The sequence below is a fragment of the Chiloscyllium punctatum genome, unplaced genomic scaffold, assembly GCF_047496795.1.
Source record: "Chiloscyllium punctatum isolate Juve2018m unplaced genomic scaffold, sChiPun1.3 scaffold_203, whole genome shotgun sequence".
Taxonomy (NCBI): Eukaryota; Metazoa; Chordata; class Chondrichthyes; order Orectolobiformes; family Hemiscylliidae; genus Chiloscyllium; species Chiloscyllium punctatum.
In genome coordinates, this window is record NW_027309937.1 from 137,312 (window position 1) to 164,271 (window position 26,960).

Here is a 26,960-nt window from a genome sequence, read left to right on the forward strand (position 1 = left end):
TGTAGCTCTCTTCTCTCTCTCTCTCTCTCCTCACACAGAGACAGGTACAATACAGAGCTCCCTGTAACACTCCCCAGGGTCCACACTGAGATCTCTCTCTCACACAGAGACAGGTACAATACAGAGCTCCCTGTAACACTCCCAGGGTCCATACTGACGCTCTCTCTCTCACACACAGAGACAGGTACAATACAGAGCTCCCTGTAACACTCCCCAGGGTCACACTGAGCTCTCTCTCTCTCTCTCTCTCTCACACAGAGACAGGTACAATACAGAGCTCCCTGTAACACTCCCCAGGGTCCACACTGAGCTCTCTCTCTCTCTCTCACACACAGAGACAGGTACAATACAGAGCTCCCTGTAACACTCCCCAGGGTCCACACTGAGCTCTCTCTCTCTCTCTCTCTCACACACAGAGACAGGTACAATACAGAGCTCCCTGTAACACTCCCAGGGTCCACACTGAGCTCTCTCTCTCTCTCTCTCATCTCACACAGAGACAGGTACAATACAGAGCTCCTGTAACACTCCCCAGGGTCCACACTGAGCTCTCTCTCCTCTCTCACACACAGAGACAGGTACAATACAGAGCTCCCTGTAACACTCCCAGGGTCACACTGAGCTCTCTCTCTCTCTCTCTCTCTCACACAGAGACAGGTACAATACAGAGCTCCCTGTAACACTCCCAGGGTCCACACTGAGCTCTCTCTCTCTCTCTCTCTCACACACAGAGACAGGTACAATACAGAGCTCCCTGTAACACTCCCCAGGGTCCACACTGAGCTCTCTCTCTCTCTCAGACAGAGACAGGTACAATACAGAGCTCCCTGTAACACTCCCCAGGGTCCACACTGAGCTCTCTCTCTATCTCTCACACAGAGACAGGTACAATACAGAGCTCCCTGTAACACTCCCCAGGGTCCACACTGAGCTCTCTCTCTCTCTCTCTCTCACACACAGAGACAGGTACAATACAGAGCTCCCTGTAACACTCCCCAGGGTCCACACTGAGCTCTCTCTCTCTCTCACACAGAGACAGGTACAATACAGAGCTCCTGTAACACTCCCCAGGGGTCCACACTGAGCTCTTCTCTCTCTCTCTCTCACACAGAGACAGGTACAATACAGAGCTCCCTGTAACACTCCCAGGGTCACACTGAGCTCTCTCTCTCGTCTCTCACACACAGAGACAGGTACAATACAGAGCTCCCTTAACACTCCCAGGGTCCACACTGAGCTCTCTCTCTCTTCTCTCACACAGAGACAGGTACAATACAGAGCTCCCTGTAACACTCCCCAGGGTCCACACTGAGCTCTCTCTCTCTCTCTCACACAGAGACAGGTACATACAGAGCTCCCTGTAACACTCCCCAGGGTCCACACTGAGCTCTCTCTCTCTCTCTACTACACAGAGACAGGTACAATACTGAGCTCCCTGTAACACTCCCCAGGGTCCACACTGAGCCTCATCTCTCTCTCTCACACACAGAGACAGGTACAATACAGAGCTCCCTGTAACACTCCCCAGGGTCCACACTGAGCTCTCTCTCTCTCTCTCTCTCACACAGAGACAGGTACAATACAGAGCTCCCTGTAACACTCCCCAGGGTCCACACTGAGCTCTCTCTCTCGACGGTTCTCTCACACACAGAGACAGGTACAATACAGAGCTCCCTGTAACACTCCCCAGGGTCCACACTGAGCTCTCTCCTCTCTCTCTCTCACACACAGAGACAGGTACAATACAGAGCTCCTTATTAACACTCCCCAGGGTCCACACTGAGCTCTCTCTCTCTCTCTCTCTCACACAGAGACAGGTACAATACAGAGCTCCCTGTAACACTCCCCAGGGTCCACACTGAGCTCTCTCTCTCTCTCTCTCTCTCACACAGAGACAGGTACAATACAGAGCTCCCTGTAACACTCCCCAGGGTCCACACTGAGCTCTCTCTCTCTCTCACACACAGAGACAGGTACAATACAGAGCTCCCTGTAACACTCCCCAGGGTCCACACTGAGCTCTCTCTCTCTCTCTCTCTCACACAGAGACAGGTACAATACAGAGCTCCCTGTAACACTCCCCAGGGTCCACACTGAGCTCTCTCTCTCTCTCTCTCTCTCACACAGAGACAGGTACAATACAGAGCTCCCTGTAACACTCCCCAGGGTCCACACTGAGCTCTCTCTCTCTCTCTCTCTACACACAGAGACAGGTACAATACAGAGCTCCCTGTAACACTCCCCAGGGTCCACACTGAGCTCTCTCTCTCTCTCTCTCACACAGAGACAGGGTACAATACAGAGCTCCCTGTAAACACTCCCCAGGGTCCACACTGAGCTCTCTCTCTCACACACAGAGACAGGTACAATACAGAGCTCCCTGTAACACTCCCAGGGTCCACACTGAGCTCTCTCTCTCTCTCTCTCACACACAGAGACAGTACAATACAGAGCTCCTGTAACACTCCCAGGGTCCACACTGAGCTCTCTCTCTCTCACACACAGAGACAGGTACAATACAGAGCTCCCTGTAACACTCCCCAGGGTCCACACTGAGCTCTCTCTCTCTCTCTCTCACACAGAGACAGGTACAATACAGAGCTCCTGTAACACTCCCCAGGGTCCACACTGAGCTCTCTCTCTCTCTCTCTCACACAGAGACAGGTACAATACAGAGCTCCCTGTAACACTCCCCAGGTCCACACTGAGCTCTCTCTCTCTCTCTCTCTGCTCTCTCTCACACAGAGACAGGTACAATACAGAGCTCCCTGTAACACTCCCCAGGGTCCACACTGAGCTCTCTCTCTCTCTCTCACACACAGAGACAGGTACAATACAGAGCTCCCTGTAACACTCCCCAGGGTCCACACTGAGCTCTCTCTCTCTCAGTCTCTCTCTCTTCACACAGAGACAGGTACAATACAGAGCTCCCTGTAACACTCCCAGGGTCCACACTGAGCTCTCTCTCCCTCTACTCTCTCTCTCTCTCACAGAGACAGGTACAATACAGAGCTCCCTGTAACACTCCCCAGGGTCCACACTGAGCTCTCTCTCTCTCTCTCTCTCTCTCTCACACAGAGACAGGTACAATACAGAGCTCCCTGTAACACTCCCCAGGGTCCCACACTGAGCTCTCTCTCTCTCTCTCTCACACACACAGAGACAGGTACAATACAGAGCTCCTGTAACACTCCCCAGGGTCCACACTGAGCCTCTCTCTCTCTCTCTCTCACACAGAGACAGGTACAATACAGAGCTCCCTGTAACACTCCCCAGGGTCCACACTGAGCTCTCTCTCTCTCTCTCTCTCTCTCACACAGAGACAGGTACAATACAGAGCTCCCTGTAACACTCCCAGGGTCCACACTGAGCTCTCTCTCTCTCTCTCTCTCTCTCTCACACAGAGACAGGTACAATACAGAGCTCCCTGTAACACTCCCCAGGGTCCACACTGAGCTCTCTCTCTCTCTCTCTCACACACACAGAGACAGGTACAATACAGAGCTCCCTGTAACACTCCCCAGGGTCCACACTGAGCTCTCTCTCTCTCTCACACAGAGACAGGTACAATACAGAGCTCCCTGTAACACTCCCAGGGTCCACACTGAGCTCTCTCTCTCTCTCCTCTCACACAGAGACAGGTACAATACAGAGCTCCCTGTAACACTCCCCAGAGGTCCACACTGAGCTCTCTCTCTCTCTCTCTCTCACACAGAGACAGGTACAATACAGAGCTCCCTGTAACACGTCCCCAGGGTCCACACTGAGCTCTCTCTCTCTCTCTCTCACACAGAGACAGGTACAATACAGAGCTCCCTGTAACACTCCCCAGGGTCCACACTGAGCTCTCTCTCTCTCTCTCTCTCACACAGAGACAGGTACAATACAGAGCTCCCTGTAACACTCCCCAGGTCCACACTGAGCTCTCTCTCTCTCTCTCACACACAGAGACAGGTACAATACAGAGCTCCCTGTAACACTCCCCAGGGTCCACACTGAGCTCTCTCTCTCTCTCTCTCACACACAGAGACAGGTACAATACAGAGCTCCCTGTAACACTCCCCAGGGTCCACACTGAGCTCTCTCTCTCTCTCTCACACACAGAGACAGGTACAATACAGAGCTCCCTGTAACACTCCCCAGGGTCCACACTGAGCTCTCTCTCCTCTCTCTCACACAGAGACAGGTACAATACAGAGCTCCCTGTAACACTCCCCAGGGTCCACACTGAGCTCTCTCTCTCTCTCTCTCACACAGAGACAGGTACAATACAGAGCTCCTGTAACACTCCCAGGGTCCACACTGAGCTCTCTCTCTCTCTCTCACACACAGAGACAGGTACAATACAGAGCTCCCTGTAACACTCCCCAGGGTCCACACTGAGCTCTCTCTCTCTCTCTCTCTCTCACACACAGAGACAGGTACAATACAGAGCTCCCTGTAACACTCCCCAGGGTCACACTGAGCTCTCTCTCTCTCTCTCTCTCTCACACAGAGACAGGTACAATACAGAGCTCCCTGTAACACTCCCCAGGGTCCACACTGAGCTCTCTCTCCTCTCTCTCTCTCTCCTCTCTCACACACAGAGACAGGTACAATACAGAGCTCCCTGTAACACACTCCCCAGGTCCACACTGAGCTCTCTCTCCTCTCTCTCTCTCACACAGAGACAGGTACAATACAGAGCTCCCTGTAACACTCCCCAGGGTCCACACTGAGCTCTCTCTCTCTCACACACAGAGACACGTACAATACAGAGCTCCCTGTAACACTCCCCCAGGGTCCACACTGAGCTCTCTCTCTCTCTCTCTCACACACAGAGACAGGTACAATACAGAGCTCCCTGTAACACTCCCCAGGGTCCACACTGAGCTCTCTCTCTCTCTCTCACTCTCACACAGAGACAGGTACAATACAGAGCTCCCTGTAACACTCCCCAGGGTCCACACTGAGCTCTCTCTCTCTCTCTCTCACACACAGAGACAGGTACAATACAGAGCTCCCTGTAACACTCCCCAGGGTCCACACTGAGCTCTCTCTCTCTCTCTCTCACACAGAGACAGGTACAATACAGAGCTCCCTGTAACACTCCCCAGGGTCCACACTGAGCTCTCTCTCTCACACACAGAGACAGGTACCAATACAGAGCTCCCTGTAACACTCCCCAGGGTCCACACTGAGCTCTCTCTCTCTCTCTCTCTCACACACAGAGACAGGTACAATACAGAGCTCCCTGTAACACTCCCCAGGGTCCACACTGAGCTCTCTCTCTCTCACACAGAGACAGGTACAATACAGAGCTCCCTGTAACACTCCCCAGGGTCCACACTGAGCTCCTCTCTCTCTCTCACACACAGAGACAGGTACAATACAGAGCTCCCTGTAACACTTCCCAGGGTCCACACTGAGCTCTCTCTCTCTCTCTCTCTCTCTCAGAGACAGGTACAATACAGAGCTCCCTGTAACACTCCCCAGGGTCCACACTGAGCTCTCTCTCTCTCTCTCTCTCTCTCTCTCTCACACAGAGGACAGGTACAATACAGAGCTCCCTGTAACACTCCCCAGGGTCCACACTGAGCTCTCTCTCTCTCTCTCACACACAGAGACAGGTACAATACAGAGCTCCCTGTAACACTCCCCAGGGCCCACACTGAGCTCTCTCTCTCTCTCTCTCTCTCACACAGAGACAGGTACAATACAGAGCTCCCTGTAACACTCCCCAGGGTCCACACTGAGCTCTCTCTCTCTCTCTCTCACACAGAGACAGGTACAATACAGAGCTCCCTGTAACACTCCCAGGCTCCACACTGAGCTCTCTCTCTCTCTCTCTCTCACACAGAGACAGGTACAATACAGAGCTCCCTGTAACACTCCCAGGGTCCACACTGAGCTCTCTCTCTCTCTCTCCCTCACACACAGAGACAGGTACAATACAGAGCTCCCTGTAACACTCCCCCAGGGTCCACACTGAGCTCTCTCTCTCTCTCTCTCTCTCACACACAGAGACAGGTACAATACAGAGCTCCCTGTAACACTCCCCAGGGTCCACACTGAGCTCTCTCTCTCTCTCTCTCTCTCACACACAGAGACAGGTACAATACAGAGCTCCTGTAACACTCCCCAGGGTCCACACTGAGCTCTCTCTCTCTCTCTCTCACACAGAGACAGGTACAATACAGAGCTCCCTGTAACACTCCCCAGGTCCACACTGAGCTCACTCTCTCTCTCTCACACACAGAGACAGGTACAATACAGAGCTCCCTATAACACTCCCCCAGGGTCCACACTGAGCTCTCTCTCTCTCTCTCTCTCAGAGACAGGTACAATACAGAGCTCCCTATAACACTCCCCAGGTCCACACTGAGCTCTCTCTCTCTCTCCCTCACACACAGAGACAGGTACAATACAGAGCTCCCCTGTAACACTCCCCAGGGTCCACACTGAGCGCTCTCTCTCTCTCTCACACAGAGACATGTACAATACAGAGCTCCCTGTAACACTCCCCAGGGTCACACTGAGCTCTCTCTCACACAGAGACATGTACAATACAGAGCTCCCTGTAACACTCCCAGGGTCCACACTGAGCTCTCTCTCTCCCTCACACACAGAGACAGTACAATACAGAGCTCCCTGTAACACTCCCCAGGGTCCACACTGAGCTCTCTCTCTCTCTCTCTCACACAGAGACAGGTACAATACAGAGCTCCCTGTAACACTCCCCAGGGTCCACACTGAGCTCTCTCTCATCTCTCTCACACAGAGACAGGTACAATACAGAGCTCCTGTAACACTCCCCAGGGTCCACACTGAGCTCTCTCTCTCTCCTCACACAGAGACAGGTACAATACAGAGCTCCCTGTAACACTCCCCAGGGTCCACACTGAGCTCTCTCTCTCCCTCACACACAGAGACAGGTACAATACAGAGCTCCCTGTAACACTCCCCAGGTCCACACTGAGCTCTCTCTCTCTCTCTCTCTCACACAGAGACAGGTACAATACAGAGCTCCCTGTAACACTCCCCAGGGTCCACACTGAGCTCTCTCTCTCTCTCTCTCTCTCTCACACAGAGACAGGTACAATACAGAGCTCCCTGTAACACTCCCAGGGTCCACACTGAGCTCTCTCTCTCTCTCTCTCTCACACAGAGACAGGTACAATACAGAGCTCCCTGTAACACTCCCCAGGGTCCACACTGAGCTCTCTCTCTCTCTCTCTCTCTCACACAGAGACAGGTACAATACAGAGCTCCCTGTAACACTCCCAGGGTCCACACTGAGCTCTCTCTCACACAGAGACAGGTACAATACAGAGCTCCCTGTAACACTCCCCAGGGTCCACACTGAGCTCTCTCTCCCTCACACACAAGAGACAGGTACAATACAGAGCTCCCTGTAACACTCCCCAGGGTCCACACTGAGCTCTCTCTCTCTCACACACACAGAGACAGGTACAATACAGAGCTCCCTGTAACACTCCCCAGGGTCCACACTGAGCTCTCTCTCTCTCTCTCTCTCTCTCACACAGAGACAGGTACAATACAGAGCTCCCTATAACACTCCCCAGGGTCCACACTGAGCTCTCTCTCTCTCTCTCACACACAGAGACAGGTACAATACAGAGCTCCCTGTAACACTCCCCAGGGTCCACACTGAGCTCTCTCTCTCTCTCTCTCTCACCACACAGAGACAGGTACAATACAGAGCTCCCTGTAACACTCCCCAGGGTCCACACTGAGCTCTCTCTCTCTCTCTCACACAGAGACAGGTACAATACAGAGCTCCCTGTAACACTCCCCAGGGTCCACACTGAGCTCTCTCTCTCTCTCTCTCACACAGAGACAGGTACAATACAGAGCTCCCTGTAACACTCCCCAGGGTCCACACTGAGCTCTCTCTCTCTCTCTCTCACACACAGAGACAGGTACAATACAGAGCTCCCTGTAACACTCCCCAGGGTCCACACTGAGCTCTCTCTCTCTCTCTCTCTCTCTCTCACACACAGAGACAGGTACAATACAGAGCTCCCTGTAACACTCCCCAGGGTCCACACTGAGCTCTCTCTCTCTCTCTCTCTCACACACAGAGACAGGTACAATACAGAGCTCCCTGTAACACTCCCCAGGGTCCACACTGAGCTCTCTCTCTCTCTCACACACAGAGACAGGTACAATACAGAGCTCCCTGTAACACTCCCCAGGGTCCACACTGAGCTCTCTCTCTCGCTCTCTCACACAGAGACAGGTACAATACAGAGCTCCCTGTAACACTCCCCAGGGTCCACACTGAGCTCTCTCTCTCTCTCTCTCTCACACAGAGACAGGTACAATACAGAGCTCCCTGTAACACTCCCCAGGGTCCACACTGAGCTCTCTCTCTCTCTCTCACTCCCTCTTGCCGTTAGGAAGGATTGAATGCCTTCGCTCTGCCCGTGCGAGTGTCTCTGTGTCTCTCTCTCTCTCTCCCTGATCATCTCTCGTTTCCCAACCTGTCCCTTCTCCCCGGTCATTTTCCAGTTAACCGCCTGGATCCAGTACATGGTGCCGAAGATCGAAGACGGTAATGACTTTGGCGTCGCCATTCAGGTGAGGGTTGTGGCTGGGGGGAGGGGAGGTGTTGGGGGGGTGAGGCGGCGGGGGGGGGGAGGGGGTTGGTGGGCAGCTGGAGACAGTTTGAGATTGGCCAAACAGGCCCTGGTGGGCGCTGTGTGTTGACGGTTTGGGGGATTGTGGCGGGGGAGATCGGCCCAGCATTCATCGCTCTCCCCCTCCCCCCTTCACCGCACCACCTCCGTGACAACCCAGAGTCGGTCACGTCGGCCTGGCGACAGGAGTCACGTGGACCCGGGTGGGGACGGCTGTGAGATCTCCCACCGTAGTGGACCGTCAGCCCAAGGCTCAGTGCCGGGTCGGTACGCCATCTTGCCTGGCGCGCACAGTGCGATCCCACTCTGTTCGCTGTGTCTCCTCCGGGTTGTGGGAGGTGGGGCGCGATGGTCCAGTGGTATTATGGCCGGACCCATTCATCCATGGGACATCCCGACTTCAAATCTCGCTCAGGTCCGGACGGCGGGAATTTGAAGTCAATCCAGAAAAATCGAAAACCAAGGGTCCAGTGATGACCTGGAGGGAAAACCCCATTAGGTTCCCTCATGTCCCCTTCAGGGAAGGAGACAGCTTTCCTTAACCTGGTCGGACTGACATGTGACCCCAGACCCAGAGCAACATGGCTAACTCTCAAGCAAGTTAGCACGGCCAATCCACCCTGACCTGCACATCCCTGGGCACTATGGGTAATTTCGCACGGCCAATCCACCCTAACCTACACATCCCTGGGCACTGTGGGTAATTTAGCACGGCCAATCCACCCTAACCTGCACATCCCTGGGCACTATGGGTAATTTATCACGGCCAATCCACCCTAACCTGCACATCCCTGGGCACTATGGGTAATTTAGCACGGCCAATCCACCCTAACCTGCACATCCCTGGGCACTATGGGTAATTTAGCACGGCCAATCCACCCTAACCTGCACATCCCTGGGCACTATGGGTAATTTAACACGGCCAATCCACCCTAACCTGCACATCCCTGGGCACTATGGGTAATTTAACACGGCCAATCCACCCTAACCTGCACATCCCTGGGCACTATGGGTAATTTAGTATGGCCAATCCACCCTAACCTACACATCCCTGGGCACTATGGGTAATTTAGTACGGCCAATTCCCCCTAACCTACACATCCCTGGGCACTATGGATAATTTAGCACGGCCAATCCACCCTGACCTGCATATCTTTGGACTGTGGGAGGAAACTGGAGCACCCGGAGGAAACCCACGCAGACACTTGGTGGGGGGGGGGGGGGGTAGGTGGTGGGAACGTCCAAATTCCACACTGTCAGTCGCACCGAGGGTGGGATTGAACCCCGGTCCCTGGCGCCATGAGGCAGCGGCACTGTGCCTTTGCTCCACAACGGCCATTGGGCCAGACCGCGAGTGAATTGGAACTTCTCCCAGGGCACACGCCGGGACTTGAACCCTTGGAATGCCACGGGTTCCCAGTCCAGAGATCTTACCTCTGTGGCCCGCAGGGAACCCCGAAATGGCTCGAGGTGTGGGGACCCTGGGTTGTCGATTGATGAGACAATGGCCGACCAGCCCGTGACATTCGCTAACCCTTTCCCTGTGCTGCCTGCTCACACAAAGATGGCCGCCCGCCCCATGACCCCGTTGGCCAGTGGAATGAATGACGGAATGGCCGACTCCGGTTCCTCTCTCTCGATGCCCCAACTCTTCATCTGAGGGAATACAAGCTCAGTGTGGACCCCGCCCACCCCTGGCACCGATCCTTTAACCCCTTCCACGCCCCAGGGTAAACCTCCTCAACTTGCCCCTTCCGATGGTATCCTTCCCCCGGGGAGGTGCCCGGGATTGAACTCAGTTCCGAACAGCCGCTTAGAGTCATAGAGCACGGACGCAGACCCTTCGGTCCAACCCGTCCATGCCGACCCAGATATCCCTAACCTAATCTCGTCCAATTTGCCAGCACTTGGCCCAAAGCCCTCCAAACCCTTCCTATTCATGTCCCCATCCAGATGCCTTTTAAATGCTGTCATTGTACCAGCCTCCACCACTTCCTCTGACAGCTCATTCCATACCCGTACCACCCTCTGCCTGAAAACGTTGCCCCTTCTAAATCTTTCCCTCTCACCCAAAACTTATGTCCACTAATTCTGGACTCACCCCACCCCAGGGGAAAAAACCTTGTCTGTTTACCTTATCCAAGTTCCCTCAAGATTTTATAAACCTCGACAAGGTCACCCCTCAGCCTCCGACGCTCCGGGGAAAACAGCCCCAGCCTGTTCGGCCTCTCCCTGTAGCTCAAACCCTCCAACCCTGGCAACAAATCTTTTCTGAACCCTTTCAAGTTGGACAACACCCTTCGACAATCCCCTTTGTCAATGTCTCTCTGTGATATCGTTCCCAGGAACCTGGGGGGGGTCAGTGGTGAGAGGTTCGGTCCAGGGAGAGGGGAGTCAGGGGTGGATTGGCCTCTGGACTTTGACAGATCTCACCCGTTTTTCCCTCAGGAAAAGATTCTGGAGCGGACAGCGGCTGTGAAAACCAAGGTGGAAGGGTTTCAGACCAACATCACAAAGTAAGTGACCTCTCACAGGCCAGGGACTGGGGAGACATCTATATCTACACTCTCACAGGGTTGGGGACTGGGGAGACATCTATATCTACACTCTCACAGGGTTGGGGACTGGGGAGACATCTATATCTACACTCTCACAGGGTTGGGGACTGGGGAGACATCTATATCTACACTCTCACAGGGTTGGGGACTGGGGAGACATCTATATCTACACTCTCACAGGGTTGGGGACTGGGGAGACATCTATATCTACACTCTCACAGGCTGGGGACTGGGGAGACATCTATATCTACACTCTCACAGGGTTGGGGACTGGGGAGACATCTATATCTACACTCTCACAGGGTTGGGGACTGGGGAGACATCTATATCTACACTCTCACAGGGTTGGGGACTGGGGAGACATCTATATCTACACTCTCACAGGGTTGGGGACTGGGGAGACATCTATATCTACACTCTCACAGGGTTGGGGACTGGGGAGACATCTATATCTACACTCTCACAGGGTTGGGGACTGGGGAGACATCTATATCTACACTCTCACAGGGTTGGGGACTGGGGAGACATCTATATCTACACTCTCACAGGGTTGGGGACTGGGGAGACATCTATATCTACTCTCTCACAGGGTTGGGGACTGGGGAGACATCTATATCTACTCTCTCACAGGGTTGGGGACTGGGGAGACATCTATATCTACACTCTCACAGGGTTGGGGACTGGGGAGACATCTATATCTACACTCTCACAGGGTTGGGGACTGGGGAGACATCTATATCTACACTCTCACAGGCTGGGGACTGGGGAGACATCTATATCTACACTCTCACAGGGTTGGGGACTGGGGAAGACATCTATATCTACACTCTCACAGGGTTGGGGACTGGGGAGACATCTATATCTACACTCTCACAGGGTTGGGGACTGGGGAGACATCTATATCTACACTCTCACAGGCTGGAGACTGGGGAGACATCTATATCTACTCTCTCACAGGGTTGGGGACTGGGGAGACATCTATATCTACACTCTCACAGGCTGGGGACTGGGTACACATCTATATCTACACTCTCACAGGCTGGGGACTGGGAATACATCTATATCTACACTCTCACAGGCCGGGGACTGGGGAGACATCTATATCTACACTCTCACAGGCCGGGGACTGGGGACATGTCTCACCTTGCACTGTCCCACAGATGGTGGTGGTACACCTTGTGGGGATATCAACGTTAACTCGGAGTGTTCGATCCCTGCCCCCAGGCCAGTGTCTTCAGGGATTCGTGTCTCACCTGACCCTTGGGTGGTAAATGTCAGGAGGTGGAGAGGGGAATGGATGAGAAACACAAAGACCTGATTTCATGGGACATGAACAAGGTGGGGGACAACGGGAGAGCGTTTGCGCTGACTATGGAGGAGGCTTTGGAATGCACTTGAAAGCAGGCCAGTAGGTCGACCGTGTGAATATCTGTCCACAGCCCTGTCCCTGTGCTACGGTAGATCCAACCAGGCTGGTACAAAACAGCTGCATCGCTCACTGACCCAGCCCCTCACACACACACACATACACTCTCACATACTCTCTCTCACACACTCTCTCTCTCTCTCTCTCACACACACACACTGTCCCTCTCTCTCACACACACGCGCTGTCCCCCTCTCTCTCACACACACGCGCTGTCCCCCTCTCTTCTCACACACACACTGTCCCCCTCTCTTTCTCACACACACACACACACACACAGTCCCTCTCTCTCTCACACACACGCTGTCCCCCTCTCTCTCTCTCATACACACGCTGTCCCCTCTCTCTCTCTCATACACACGCTGTCCCCCTCTCTCTCTCTCACACACACTGTCCCCCTCTCTCTCTCTCACACACACGCTGTCCCCCCCTCTCTCTCACACACACACACTGTCCCTCTCTCACACACACACACTGTCCCTCTCTCTCTCTCATACACACACACACACACTGTCCTTCTCTCTCTCTCATACACACACACACACACACAGTCCCTCTCTCTCTCTCATACACACACACACAGTCCCTCTCTCTCTCTCATACACACATACACACACACACACACTGTCCTCTCTCTCTCTCATACACACACACACTGTCCCTCTCTCTCTCTCACACACACACACACACTGTCCCTCTCTCTCTCACACACCACACACACACACACACACACTGTCCCTCTCTCTCTCTCACACACACACACACACACACAGTCCCTCTCTCTCTCTCTCACACACACACACTGTCCCCCTCTCTCTCTCTCACACACACACACACACACACACACACACAGTCCCTCTCTCTCTCTCACACACACACACACTGTCCCCCTCTCTCTCACACACACACACACACACTGTCCCTCTCTCTCTCACACACACACTGTCCCTCTCTCTCTCACACACACACTGTCCTCTCTCTCTCACACACACGCGCTGTCCCCCTCCCTCTCTCACACACACGCGCTGTCCCCCTCCCTCTCTCTCTCACACACTCTCTCTCCTCTCGGCAGGTATTTCACGGAGCGTGGAGATGCGGTGTCCAAAGCCTCCAAAGACACACACGTGGTGAGTGAACTGGGAATACAGGGGCGGACGCTAAGGGGCCACACCGGGTTTAAGCACCCTTCCCCCCCCCCCCCCCCCCCCAGGTGACAGGAGTCAGAGAATCTAACCACCACCCCTCTGACAGTCAATGGTGTTACCGTCATTGAATCCCCCTCCCCCACCCCCCATTACCAACATCCTGGGGTTACCATTGACCAGAAACTGACCATGGACCATGCCTGTATAAACCCAGTGACTCCGAGAGCAGGGTCAGAGGCTGGAATCCTGCAGCGAAGTCACTCCCCTTCTGACTCTCCCACCCCCCCCAAAAAGTCCTGTCCCCCCCATCTACAAGGCACTGGCCAGGAGGGGGGAGGGGGCAGCTCCGACAACACTCAAGTAGCTCGACACCCCCAGGGACAAAGCAGCCCCTCCCCACCCCCTGCGCGATTGGCCCCACCCCCACAAACCCCCGCTCCCTCCCTCCTCCACCCCCCCCCGGACGCTCAGTCACAGCAGTGTGTACCGTCTACAAGATCCACTGCAGGAACTCACCGAGGGGGCTCCTCAGACAGCACCTTCCCAAAACCCCCCCACACCCCTCTACCATCTAGAAAGAGTCGGGGGGGGGGGGGCAGCAAATACACGGGAACACCACCCCCCTCCCCAACTCTGACCACTCCCCGTCCTAGAATCTACCGGCCGTTCCTTCCTGGATCAGAGTCCTGGGATGCCCCTTCCCTGAGGGCCATTGTGGGTCTTCCCACAGCAGCTAAGAAGGCAGTTCACCGGACCCCCGGGGCAATTAGGGACGAGGGGGGGGGGGAGCGAATGCTGGGCAGTGCCGGAATAAACAGAAAAGGATGATCCCTGAAAGGGGAGGGTTTTTCGTCAAGAGAGGTTCCCGACTGGGAAAAGCAGAATTTGTCCCAGTGAGAGGTGGACTCAGTGCGATCGGGGGTGTGTGGGGGGGGGGGGGGGGGGGGGGGGGGGGGGGAAACGGAGAGCGGGAGAGCCGGACACGGGCCCGTACATGGAATGTTATCTCCGAACCCTCTGACAGAGAACTCCAAAAGAACCCCTCTCTCCGTCCGGAGAGTGGCGACGGGGGAAAATCGGGAGTGTTTCTTATCCCTTCGTTCCCCTCCTTGAGACCTGACCGGCCCTCGGGGGTGTAGGGTTAAGAGGACACCGCCGAGGTTACCGAAGACGGATTCTCTCCGTCAGGCGGGAGGACAGGGGCATGGGGCGGGGTGGGGCAGCGGGGGGACATCGCGTTGGGGTTGTACAGGACATTGGGGAGGCCTTCGTCTGGAGTAACCGCGTCCCGGTTCCCGTCGCCCCGTAAACAGGAAAGGAGATTGTTAAGCAGGAGGGGGTTCGGAAGAGATTTCCCAGGAGGTTGCGAGGAACGTGGCGGTGTGGGGGGGGAGCGGTTTGAGCTGTAAGGAGAGGCGGGAGGCCGTTTCAGCCCACTTCTCCAGCCTGTTGCACAGGAACAGGAGGGTCCTGTATTGCCTTTACTGGTCAGTGCATAGAGGTCACGTTACATGGAATACTGTACCGTGTTCAATTCTTGTCTCCCTCCTATCGGAAGGATGTGGTGAAACTTGAAAGGTTTACAAGGATGTTGCCAGGGTTGGAGGGTTTGAGCTACAGGGAGAGGCTGAACAGGCTGGGGCTGTTTTCCCTGGAACGTCGGAGGCTGAGGGGGGGGACCTTATAAAATCATGAGGGGGGGGGGGGAGGTGGTGGGGGTGTTGGACAAAGTTAAAAGTCACCCATCGCCATCCGAAAGGTTTTATTCGGAAGGCTCTGGCTTTCGGAGCGCTGCTCCTTCACCAGGAGGCTGCGGGGGAACGGGTTTGTTTCAGTTCTTTGCGAAGGAAATTTTTCCGGGCCCTTTTTTTTTTGGGGTCACACTCTCGAGATCGCTGCGGGCTCTCTGACGTGAGGGCGGCAACCTGAGCTCAGACAGGGCATGGAAGGGGTGAGGGTGACGCCTCCCCGATCCCAGTCCGGAGTCAAGACTGGCTCGATTCCTAAACTGGGAATTCACGCAATCTTTCACGCATTGGTTGACGGCTGTGCGTCTTTTGAGCAAAATACAACACGGGTCTCCAAATCCACGAGGGGTGTCAGTTGGGTTATTGGGAGGTGTCTGTTTCCCGGCCTGGGGGAGGGGGGCTGGGGGGGGTGGTGTGGGGGGCTGGGGGGGGGGGGACAGTTTCCAAAACTTTTAAAGGTGGGAGGAGAAAGGTTAAGAAAGGATGTGTTGGTGGGGGGGGGGGGGGGGCGCGACTTCTTTTTCACACAGTTTGAGCGTGGAATGATCTTCCCGAGGAACGCGGGTGCAGTTCCAACGTCGAAAAGACGTTTGGAGAGGGAGGTGACGAGGGAATGTGCGGAGGGATACGGGGCCAGGAGCAGGGAGACGTGGGTTGGCACGCACCGGTCGGGCCAAAGGGTCTGTTTCCGTGGCCGGGGCTGGGGAGGTTGGGTGGGGTGGGGTGGTGGGGGGGGGGGGGGGTGGGGTGGGGGGAGCGGGCGAACGAGGCTCAAACCGGGGGAATGGGGGGGGGCGGCGGCTGGTCAGTAGGTGGGGGGGAGGGGGAATGACTCGCCACCGGGTACCCTGACCCCACACGGTGTACCCCCACACCTCCCTGACTCTCTCTGTCTCGCCCCCCCCCCCTCCCTCCTCCCCCCAGATGGATTATCGCCAACTGGTCCATGAGAAAGATGAGGCGGCCTACATGGAACTCAGGGCAATGGTCATGGACATCAGGGGCTTCTACGTAAGTCACCGGGGGGGGGGGCAAGGACACATTCAATCTGACAGTGGGTGGGGGGGGGGGGGGGACAGTCACTGACAGGACACTCTCTGCGGGGGGGGGGAGTTACTGACAGACACTCTCTTGGGGGGGGGGGGGAGACAGTTACTGACGGACACATCTCTGGGGGGGAGAGGGGACAGTCACTGACGGACTCTCTGTGGGGGGGGGAGGGGGACAGTCACTGACGGACACTCTCTTGGGGGGGGGGAGGGGGGGGACAATCACTGACGGACACTCTCTTGGGGGGGGGGAGGGGGGGACAATCACTGACGGACACTCTCTTGGGGGGGGGGGAGGGGGGGACAATCACTGACGGACACTCTTTGGGGGGGGGAGGGGGGGACAATCACTGACGGACACTCTGTGGGGGGGGGGAGGGGGACAGTCACTGACGGACACTCTCTTGGGGGGGGGGGAGGGGGACAGTCACTGACGGACTCTCTGTGGGGGGGGAGGGGGGGACAATCGCTGACGGACACTCTCTTGGGGGGGGGGGGAGGGGGGGACAGTCACTTACAGACACTCTCTTGGGGGGGGGGAGGGGGGACAGTCCACTTACAGACACTCTGTGGGGGGGGGGGAGGGGGGGGGGGACAGTCACTGACGGACTCTCTGTGGGGGGGGGGAGGGGGGGACAGTCACTGACGGACACTCTCTTGGGGGGGGGGGGGGGAGGGGGGGACAATCACTGACAGACACTCTGTGGGGGGGGGGAGGGGGGGACAATCACTGACGGGACACTCTCTGGGGGGGGGGGGAGGGGGACAGTCACTGACGGACACTCTCTGGGGGGGGGGGAGGGGGGGACAGTCCACTGACGGACACTCTCTGGGGGGGGAGGGGGGACAGTCCACTGACGGACACTCTCTGGGGGGGGGGGAGGGGGGACAGTCACTGACGGACACTCTCGGGGGGGGGGGGGGGACAGTCACTGACGGACACTCTCGGGGGGGGGGGGACAGTCACTGACGGACACTCTCGGGGGGGGGGGGGACAGTCACTGACGGACACTCTCTGGGGGGGGGGGGGAGACAGTCACTGACGGACACTCTCTGGGGGGGGGGACAGTCACTGACGGGACACTCTCGGGGGGGGGGGGGGGGACAGTCACTGACGGACACTCTCGGGGGGGGGGGGGGGGGGACAGTCACTGACGGACACTCTCGGGGGGGGGGGGGGGGACAGTCACTGACGGACACTCTCGGGGGGGGGGGGACAGTCACTGACGGACACTCTCTGGGGGGGAGGGGGGGACAGTCACTGACGGACCACCTCTCCTGGGGGGGGAGGGGGGGACAGTCACTGACGGACACTCTCGGGGGGGGGGGACAGTCACTGACGGACACTCTCTGGGGGGAGGGGGGGACAGTCACTGACGGACACTCTCTGGGGAGGGGGGGGACAGTCACTGACGGACTCTCTCTGGGGGGGGGGGGACAGTCCACTGACGGACTCTCTCTGGGGGGGGAGGGGGGGACAGGTCACTGACGGACACTCTGGGGGGAGGGGGGGACAGGTCACTGACGGACACTCTCTGGGGGAGGGGGGGACAGTCACTGACGGACACTCTCTGGGGGGGAGGGGGGGACAGTCACTGACGGACACTCTCTGGGGGAGGGGGGGGACAGTCACTGACGGACACTCCTCTGGGGGGGAGGGGGGGACAGTCACTGACGGACACTCTCTTGGGGGGGGGGGGACAGTCACTGATGGACACTCTCTGGGGGAGGGGGGGGGAGGGGGGGACGTCACTGACGGACACTCTCTTGGGGGGGGGGACAGTCACTGATGGACACTCTGTGGGGGGGGGGGGAGGGGGACAGTCACTGACGGGCCACTCTGTGGGGGGGGGGGGAGGGGGGACAGTCACTGACGGACACTCTCTTGGGGGGGGGGAGGGGGGGACAGTCACTGACGGACACTCTCTGGGGGGGGGGGGGACAGTCACTGATGGACACTCTGTGGGGGGGGGGGAGGGGGACAGTCACTGACGGGACACTCTCTTGGGGGGGGGGGGGGACAGTCCACTGACGGACACTCTCTAGGTGGAGGGGGGGGGGGAGGGGAGTGATGGAGCGTTGCAAATCCTCACCTTTCACTCTCTGGATCAAGGCGCTGACCTTCAACCCTTCGACCAGGGGTGGGCAGTTGGTCAGCGACATATGACCTTTGCTGGCTGTCCAAAGTCAGACCATGGCCTGGTCCCGGTGGGGGGGGGGGGGGGGGGGAGGGGGCGCGAGTGGGGGTCAGAGGGGGCATTGGTGGGGACAGAGGGAACCACAGCGGTAATCCCTCATTGTTCGGCGCTGATTCTCTCTCTCTCTGTCTGTCCGTCCCCAGGTCGAACTGCTGGACATTATCCTGAAGAACAGGGAGAAGATCACCAACCCCAAGGGAGAGGAGAAAGCGTTGTCCATGTACTGAGACACGCAAGGTCCACGGGGAACCGGGTTTACGGTTCAGAGAGAGCGTCGGAGAAGGGGGGGGGGGGGGGGGTCCGCGGGTAAAGCTGGCGAAAAGACATTAAACTACTGTCGACGGGCAACTGGGCAGCCATGTCTGCCACGTTCTGTGCACTTACAGCCATGTGACTGACGCCCACCCACCCACGGCTTTGTGGACGTGAATAAATTTTCTACCTTGTACGAGTGTGGACCCGCAGGATAAATTCACTCCGCCTCAACCGGCCACCAGTCTCACAGCACGAAAGCGGACCCTTCGGCCCAACCAGTCCGGGCCGACCCAAATCCCAAACTTAAAACTGGACCGCCTGCCTGCTCCAGGCCGTGTCCCTCCAAACCTTTCCCTATTCACGCCCTCATCCGAATGTCTTTTAAACGTTGTAACTGTGCCTGCATCTGCCACTTCCTGTGGAAGCTCATTCCACACGCGGAATCTCTCTCCCCCTCACTTTAAAAACGTGCCCCCTGGTCTTGAGATCCCCCACCTTAGCGAAAAGACAACTCCCATTAACTCTCTCGATGCCTCTCATGATTCTCTGGTGAGAGAAACTGAGCGGATGAAGTGATGAAAGAGAGAGAGAGAGAGAGAGAGAGCTCATGTGGCAGGTGTGGGAGCAGGAGGCCATTCAGCCCATCAATTCTGCTCCACCAATCAGATCTGATTGTCCCTCCACTCACCATTCCCCTGCCTTTTTCCCCTCCATTCCCCCTTCCTGATTAATCTCTCTCTGTCTCAGCCTTGAATACCCTCAATGCCCCAGCCCTCCATTCCCCTTCCTGGTTAAATCTCTCTCTCTGTCTCAGGCCTTGAATACCCTCAATGCCCCAGCCCTCCATTCCCTTCCTGGTTAAATCACTCTCTCTGTCTCAGCCTTGTATACCCTCAATGCCCCAGCCCCTCATTCCCCTTCCTGGTTAAATCACTCTCTCTGTCTCAGCCTTGAATACCCTCAATGCCCAGCCCTCCATTCCCCTTCCTGGTTAAATCTCTCTCTCTGTCTCAGCCTTGTATACCCTCAATGCCCCAGCCCTCCATTCCCCTTCCTGGTTAAATCTCTCTCTCTGTCTCAGCCTTGAATACCCTCAATGCCCCAGCCTCCATTCCCTTCCTGGTTAAATCTCTCTCTCTGTCTCAGCCTTGAATACCCTCAATGCCCCAGCACTCCATTCCCCTTCCTGGTTAAATCTCTCTCTCTGTCTCAGCCTTGAATACCCTCAATGCCCCAGCCCTCCATTCCCCTTCCTAGTTAAATCTCTGTGTCTCAGCCTTGAAGACCCTCAATGCCCCAGCCCTCCATTCCCCTTCCTGGTTAAATCTCTCTCTGCCTCAGCCTTGAATACCCTCACTGCCTCCCAGCGTCTGGGTATCTTTGCTTGGATACGTGGCCCCGGAACTGTTCACGGTGATCCAGCTGGTGTTCTGACCGGTGCCTCGTGCAGATTTAGCAAAACCCTCCCCCCCACCCCCACTTTTGTACTTCTGTCTCCTCTGGAAATGAAGACCAACGCCCTGTTGCCTTCCCTGTTCTCCCATGAACTTACATTTTTTTTGTGTCCTCTGCAATCCTGTCCTGTGGCTTTCTGCAGTTGTTCACCATTGAAGTCGCATCTGCCCCACTCTGCTCTCTCTGCTAAAGTCCTGTAACCTCCTTTTTTGGGAATGGGGGGGGGGGGGGTCACTGGCCAGGCTCAGCATTTTGTCGCCCATCCCTAATTGCCCCCAGGGCATTTAGGAGTCACCGACATTGACTGGAATCACGTGCAAGCCCGATGAGCTACATTTGGCAATTTCCTTCCTTAAAAAAAGAAGAGGGGAATTTGGGAGTCAGATGGGTTTTTCCCAACAATCAACAAAAGGGAATCACAGTCGTCTTAAGTTCTGGGTTCCCCACCCGAAAACGTCGGCTTTTCCACCTCTTCCTGAGTGTCCAGGAGTGTCCTTCCAGCCCTCCTGCTCCCTCCTTTTTTTTTAAAAAAAAATGTCTGTCACTAACCACTTGGGCAGGATTTGAACCTGGGTCCTGCCAAAACATTAGCTGGGCTCGTGGATTAATTGAATTGAATTGATTGTCCCGTGTACCGGGGGCACCAGTGAAACGCTTTGTCTTGCGAGCAGTACAGGCAGATCACGGAGTTAAGTCGCATCGATAAGTAAATATAGGTAAACAGCAGCAAAAACAAAAACACAGGTACAGGCGAATGTTAAGAGTTTGAGAGTCCATTCAGTATTCCAACAACAGTCGGGTAGAAACTGTTTGGAAAACCGACTGGTGTGTGTGTTCAGGCCTCTGTACCTTCTCCCCGATGGGAGAGGTTGTAGAAAAACATTGCCAGGGTGGGATGGATCTTTGAGAATGCTGGCGGCCTTTCCTTAACAGCGGGGCCTGGTAGATGGATCCTATAGACGGGAGGTTGGCCTTTGTGATTGTCGGGCCGAGTTCACCACTCTCTGTAACCGTCACCGATCCTGAACAGTACAGTTGCCATACCGGATAGTGATACATCCAGACAGAACGCTGGCACACCTATAAAAGTCAGCAGGGATGTTCGCCGTCACACCAAATTCCCCTCAGCTGCCTGAGGAAGCAGAGACGGTGCAGGGCAGCGATACCACCACTCGGCCATCACCTTCCCCCCGTATTAGACTCCACTCTGGGGATTTTTTTTTTGTAACCCACTCACCCAGCCTGCTCCACTGCTGATGCCACCTTCCTCCCCATTTATTTCTGCGTCATCTGCCAAACGGAGCGCAGTGTGTTCACTTTCCCTCACTCGCGTCATTCACAGGGTGTTGGCGAGACCTCTTCCGGTTCTGGTCGCCTTGCTAGAGGAAGGGGATGATTAAGCCGGAGAGGGTTCAGAACTGGTTTGTCAGGGTGCGGCTGGGGAGGCTTGGAGTTATTCGGCAAGACTGGGACTTTATTCCCTGCAGCGTAGGAGGTTGGGGGGGGGATGATCTTATAAAATCACAAGGGGCATGGTTAAGGTGAATAGCCAAGGGTCTTTTCCTCAGGGTGGGTAGTTGGGCGGCACGGTGGCACAGTGGTTAGCACTGCTGCCTCACAGCGCCGGAGACCCGGGTTCAATTCCCGCCTCAGGTGACTCTCTGTGTGGAGTTTGCACATTCTCCCCGTGTCTGCGTGGGTTTCCCTCCGGGTGCTCCGGTTTCCTCCCACAGTCCAAAGATGTGCAGGTCAGGTGAATTGGCCATGCTAAATTGCCCGTAGTGTTAGGTATGGGTGGGTTGCGCTTCGGCGGGTCGGTGTGGACTTGTTGGGCCAAAGGGCCTGTTTCCACACTGTAAGTAATCTAAAAAAAAAACTAGGGGGCATGTTTTTGAGGGTGAGAGGGGTAAGATTTGAACAGGACATGAAGGGCAACTTTTCCCTCATAGTGCGATTGCAATGAACTGCCAGGAGAAGTGGGAGAGGAGAGTACAGTTATAACATTTTTAAAAGACGTTTGGATACGTAAATGAATAGGAGAGGTTGAGGGGGATTTGGGACAAATGCAGCAAATGGGGCTGTTTACCTGGAGCGTCGGAGGCTGAGGGATGACCTTATAGAGGTTTATAAAATCATGAGGGCATGGATAGGGTAACGGGTTTGGGGGAGTCCAGAACTAGAGGGGCATAGGTTTAGGGTGAGAGGGGAAAGATATAAAAGGGACCTAAGGGGGCAACCTTTTCACCCAGAGGTGGTGCGTGTGTGGAATGAGCTGCCAGAGGATGTGGTGGAGGCTGGTATAACGACAGCATTTAAAAGGCATCTGGATGAGGTTGATCAATAGGAGGGTTTGGAGGGATATGGGCCAAGTGCTGGCAGGTGGGACTAGATAAGGCAAGGGATGGGCTGGTACATCTCTATGACTCTAAATGGGACTAGTTAAGATTGGGGATATCTGGTCGGCATGGACGGGTTGGACCGAAAGGGTCTGTTCCCGTGCTGTATGACTCTGTGAGATAGGAGCCACAGTGGCACTGGACTGGTTGACGTCCTGGAAATGGATCCCATTTTAACTCGTCTCTGTCATCGTTTGGTCTGCCAATCCTCCATCCACACTAATATTACCACCACAAACACCACGTGGTCCTTTTGAGAAGCCTAACCTCGCTTATCGAACGTTTGGAAATCCAAGTATATTAGGTCGTCCGAGTCCTCTTTATCTATCATGCTTCTTCGAGAGAATCACAGGTCCACACCAGCCCATTCCCTTACCTTACTACGCTGCAATCCCCCTGACTAATACACCTAACCTGCTCATCCCTGGGCACTATGGGTAATTTAGCACAGCCAACCCACCCTGACCTACACATCCCAGGGCACTATGGGTAATTTAGCACGGCCAATCCACCCTAACCTACACATCCCTGGGCACTATGGGTAATTTAGCACAGCCAACCCACCCTGACCTACACATCCCAGGGCACTATGGGTAATTTAGCACGGCCAATCCACCCTAACCTACACATCCCTGGGCACTATGGGTAATTTAGCACAGCCAACCCACCCTGACCTACACATCCCAGGGCACTATGGGTAATTTAGCACGGCCTATCCACCCTAACCTGTACATCCCTGGGCACTATGGGTAATTTAGCACGGCCTATCCACCCTAACCTACACATCTTTGGACTGTGTGAGGAAACCGCACACAGACACAGTGGGGGTGGGGGGGGGGGAATTTGCAAACTTCACACAGACAATCGCACAGAAGCTGAAATCGAAACCGCGTCCGTGAAGCCGTGAGGTAGGAGGAGCTACCACACTGCACAGTCAGCTCCTCCAAGAACTCAAATTATGTTTCTCAGGCGTGGCCTCCCCTCCGTGAAGGGATGCTGATTCTGCTTGATGACAGTCAGCACTTATAGAGTCATAGAGATGTACAGCACGGAAACAGACCCTTCGGTCCAACCTGTCCGTGCTGACCCAGATATCCCAACCCAATCTAGTCCCACCTGCCAGCACCCGGCCCATATCCCTCCAAACCCTTCCTATTCATATACCCATCCAAATGCCTCTTAAATGGTGCAATTGTACCAGCCTCCACCACTTCCTCTGGCAGCTCATTCCATCCACATACCACCCTCTGGGTGAAAAAGTTGCCCCCGGGGTCTCTTTTTTATCTTTCCCCTGAACCTACACCCTCTCTAGGTCTGGTCTCCCCCACACGAGGGAAAAGACTTTGCCTATTTAGCCTATGCCCCCTCATGATTTTATAAACCTTTATAAAGTCACCCCTCAGCCTCCGACGCTCCAGGGAAAACAGCCCCAGCCTGTTCAGCCTCTCCCTGTAGCTCAAACCCTCCAACCCTGGCAACATCCTTGTAAACCTTTTCTGAACCCTTTCAAGTTTCACAACATCTTTCCGATAGGAAGGAGACCAGAATTGCACGCAATGTTCCAACAGTGGCCAAACCAATGTCCTGTACAGCTGCAACATGACCTCCCAACTCCTGTACTCAATACTCTGACCAATAAAGGAAAGCATACCAAACGCCTTCTTCACTATCCTATCTACCTGCGACTCCACTTTCAAGGAGCTATGAACCTGCACTCCAAGGTCTCTTTGTTCAGCAACACTCCCTAGGACTTTTTTTTAGATTAGATTACTTACAGTGTGGAAGCAGGCCCTTCAGCCCAACAAGTCCACACCGCCCCGCCGAAGCGCAACCCACCCATACCCCTACATCTACCCCTTACCTAACACTACGGGCAATTTAGCATGGCCAATTCACCTAACCTGCACATTTTTGGACTGTGGGAGGAAACCGGAGCACCCGGAGGAAACCCACGCAGACACGGGGAGAACGTGCAAACTCCACACAGTCAGTCGCCTGAGGCGGGAATTGAACCCGGGTCTCTGGCGCTGTGAGGCAGCAGTGCTAACCACTGTGCCACTGTGCCGCCCATTAAGTGTATAAATCCTGCTAAGGTTTGCTTTCCCAAAATGCTGCACCTCGCATTTATCTGAATTAAACTCCATCTGCCCCTTCTCAGCCCATTGGCCCATCTGGTCCAGATCCTGTTGTAATCTGAGGTAACCCTCTTCACTGTCGACTACACCTCCAATTTTGGGGTCATCTGCAAACTTACTAACTGTACCTCTTATGCTCACATCCAAATCATTTATATAAATGATGAAAAGTAGAGGACCCAGCACCGATCCTTGTGGCACTCCACTGGTCACAGGCCTCCAGTCTGAAAAACAACCCTCCACCACCACCCTCTGTCTTCTACCTTTGAGCCAGTTTTGGATCCAAATGACTCATTCTCCCTGTATTCTAACCTTGCTAACCAGTCTCCCATGGGGAATCTTGTTGAACGCCTTACTGAAGTCCATATAGATCACATCTACTGCTTTGCCCTCATCAATCCTCTTTGTTACTTCTTCAAAAAACTCAATCAAGTTTGTCAGACATAATTTCCGACACACAAAGCCATGTTGACTGTCGCGAATCAGTCCTTGCCTTTCCAAATACATGTACATCCTGTCCCTCAGGATTCCCTCCAACAACTTGCCCACCACCGATGTCAGGCTCACCGGTCTATAGTTCCCTGGCTTGTCCTTACCACCCTTCTTAAACAGTGGCACCACATTTGCCAATCTCCAGTCTTCCAGCACCTCACCTGTGACTATCGATGATACAAATATCTCAGCAAAAGGCCCAGCAATCACTTCTCTAGCTTCCCACAGAGTTCTCGGGTACACCTGATCAGGTCCTGGGGATTTATCCACCTTTAACCGTTTCAAGACATCCAGCACTTCCTCCTCTATAATCTGGATATTTTGCAAGATGTCACCATCTATTTCCCTACAGTCTATATCTTCCATATCCTTTTCCACAGTAAATACTGATGCAAAATACTTATTTAATATCTCCCTCAATTTCTGCGGCTCCACACAAAGGCCGCCTTGCTGATCTTTGAGGGGCCCTATTCTCTCCCTAGTTACCCTTTTGTCTTTGTTAAAACCCTTTGGATTCTCCTTAATTCTATTTGCCAAAGCTATCTCATGTCCCCGTTTTGCCCCCCTGATTTCCCTGTTAAGTATACTCCTACTTCCTTTATATTCTAAGGATTCACTCGATCTATCCTGTCTATACCTGACATATGCTTCCTTCTTTTTCTTAACCAAACCCTCAATTTCTTTAGTCATCCAACATTCCCTATACCTACCAGCCTTTCCTTTCACCCTGACAGGAATATACTTTCTCTGGATCCTCGTTATCTCATTTCTGAAGGCTTCCCATTTTCCAGCCGTCCCTTTACCTGCGAACATCTGCCCCCAATCGGCTTTCGAAAGGTCTTGCCTAATACCGTCAAAATTGGCCTTTCTCCAATTTAGAACTTCAACTTTTCGATCTGGTCTACCCTTTTCCATCACTATTTTAAATCTAATAGAATTATGGTCGCTGGCCCCAAAGTGTTCTCCCACTGGCACCTCAGTCAGTGATTCCTGAAGAAGGGCTCATGCCCGAAATGTCGATTCTCCTGCTCCTTGGATGCTGCCTGACCTGCTGCGCTTTTCCAGCAACACATTTTCACCTCCAGTCACCTGCCCTGCCTTATTTCCCAAGAGTAGGTCAAGTTTTGCACCTTCTCTAGTAGGTACGTCCACATACCCAATCGGAAAATTGTCTCGTACGCACTTCTAAAATTTCTTTCAGAATATTTCAAAGACATACTTTATTCAGAGGAAACACCTTTACAAACACACACACACACACACACGGTCACTGAAGCAGACTGGTTCTGCATACAGAGAACAAACAGACATTGCTGGGTTCGACTCTCAAACAAACCCAAGTCACTTCCCAACTTACGCCCGGTGCTTCCGTCATGCGCGTCCGCCCGGAGACCTGTTGGCGTTCCAGCGCAAGTGGCTGCCCGCGGCCGGGTGTCGCAGAGCGGCGCGTTCCGAGGTCCA

At 54.8% G+C, this 26,960-nt stretch overlaps 1 protein-coding gene across 1 annotated transcript; it reads left to right on the forward strand.

The window, feature by feature from the left end:
- The first annotated feature begins 8,519 nt into the window (after nt 1–8,519).
- Nucleotides 8,520–19,057, forward strand: LOC140471922 (proteasome activator complex subunit 2-like). The gene is made up of 5 exons (XM_072567452.1): nt 8,520–8,583; nt 11,091–11,158; nt 13,699–13,753; nt 16,444–16,530; nt 18,910–19,057. The coding sequence occupies exons 1-5, from the start codon at nt 8,536–8,538 to the stop codon at nt 18,991–18,993; spliced, it is 342 nt and encodes a 113-aa protein (XP_072423553.1). The 5' UTR covers nt 8,520–8,535; the 3' UTR covers nt 18,994–19,057.
- The last annotated feature ends 7,903 nt before the right edge of the window (nt 19,058–26,960 follow it).

Bases quoted from the DNA above. Each gene is read 5' to 3' on its own strand.
- LOC140471922 (XM_072567452.1), top strand. From the start codon at position 8,536: ATGGTGCCGAAGATCGAAGACGGTAATGACTTTGGCGTCGCCATTCAG. The intron at 8,584-11,090 runs GTGAGGGTTGTG...TTTTTCCCTCAG, and splicing joins ACTTTGGCGTCGCCATTCAG to GAAAAGATTCTGGAGCGGAC. The intron at 13,754-16,443 runs GTGAGTGAACTG...TCCTCCCCCCAG, and splicing joins CCTCCAAAGACACACACGTG to ATGGATTATCGCCAACTGGT.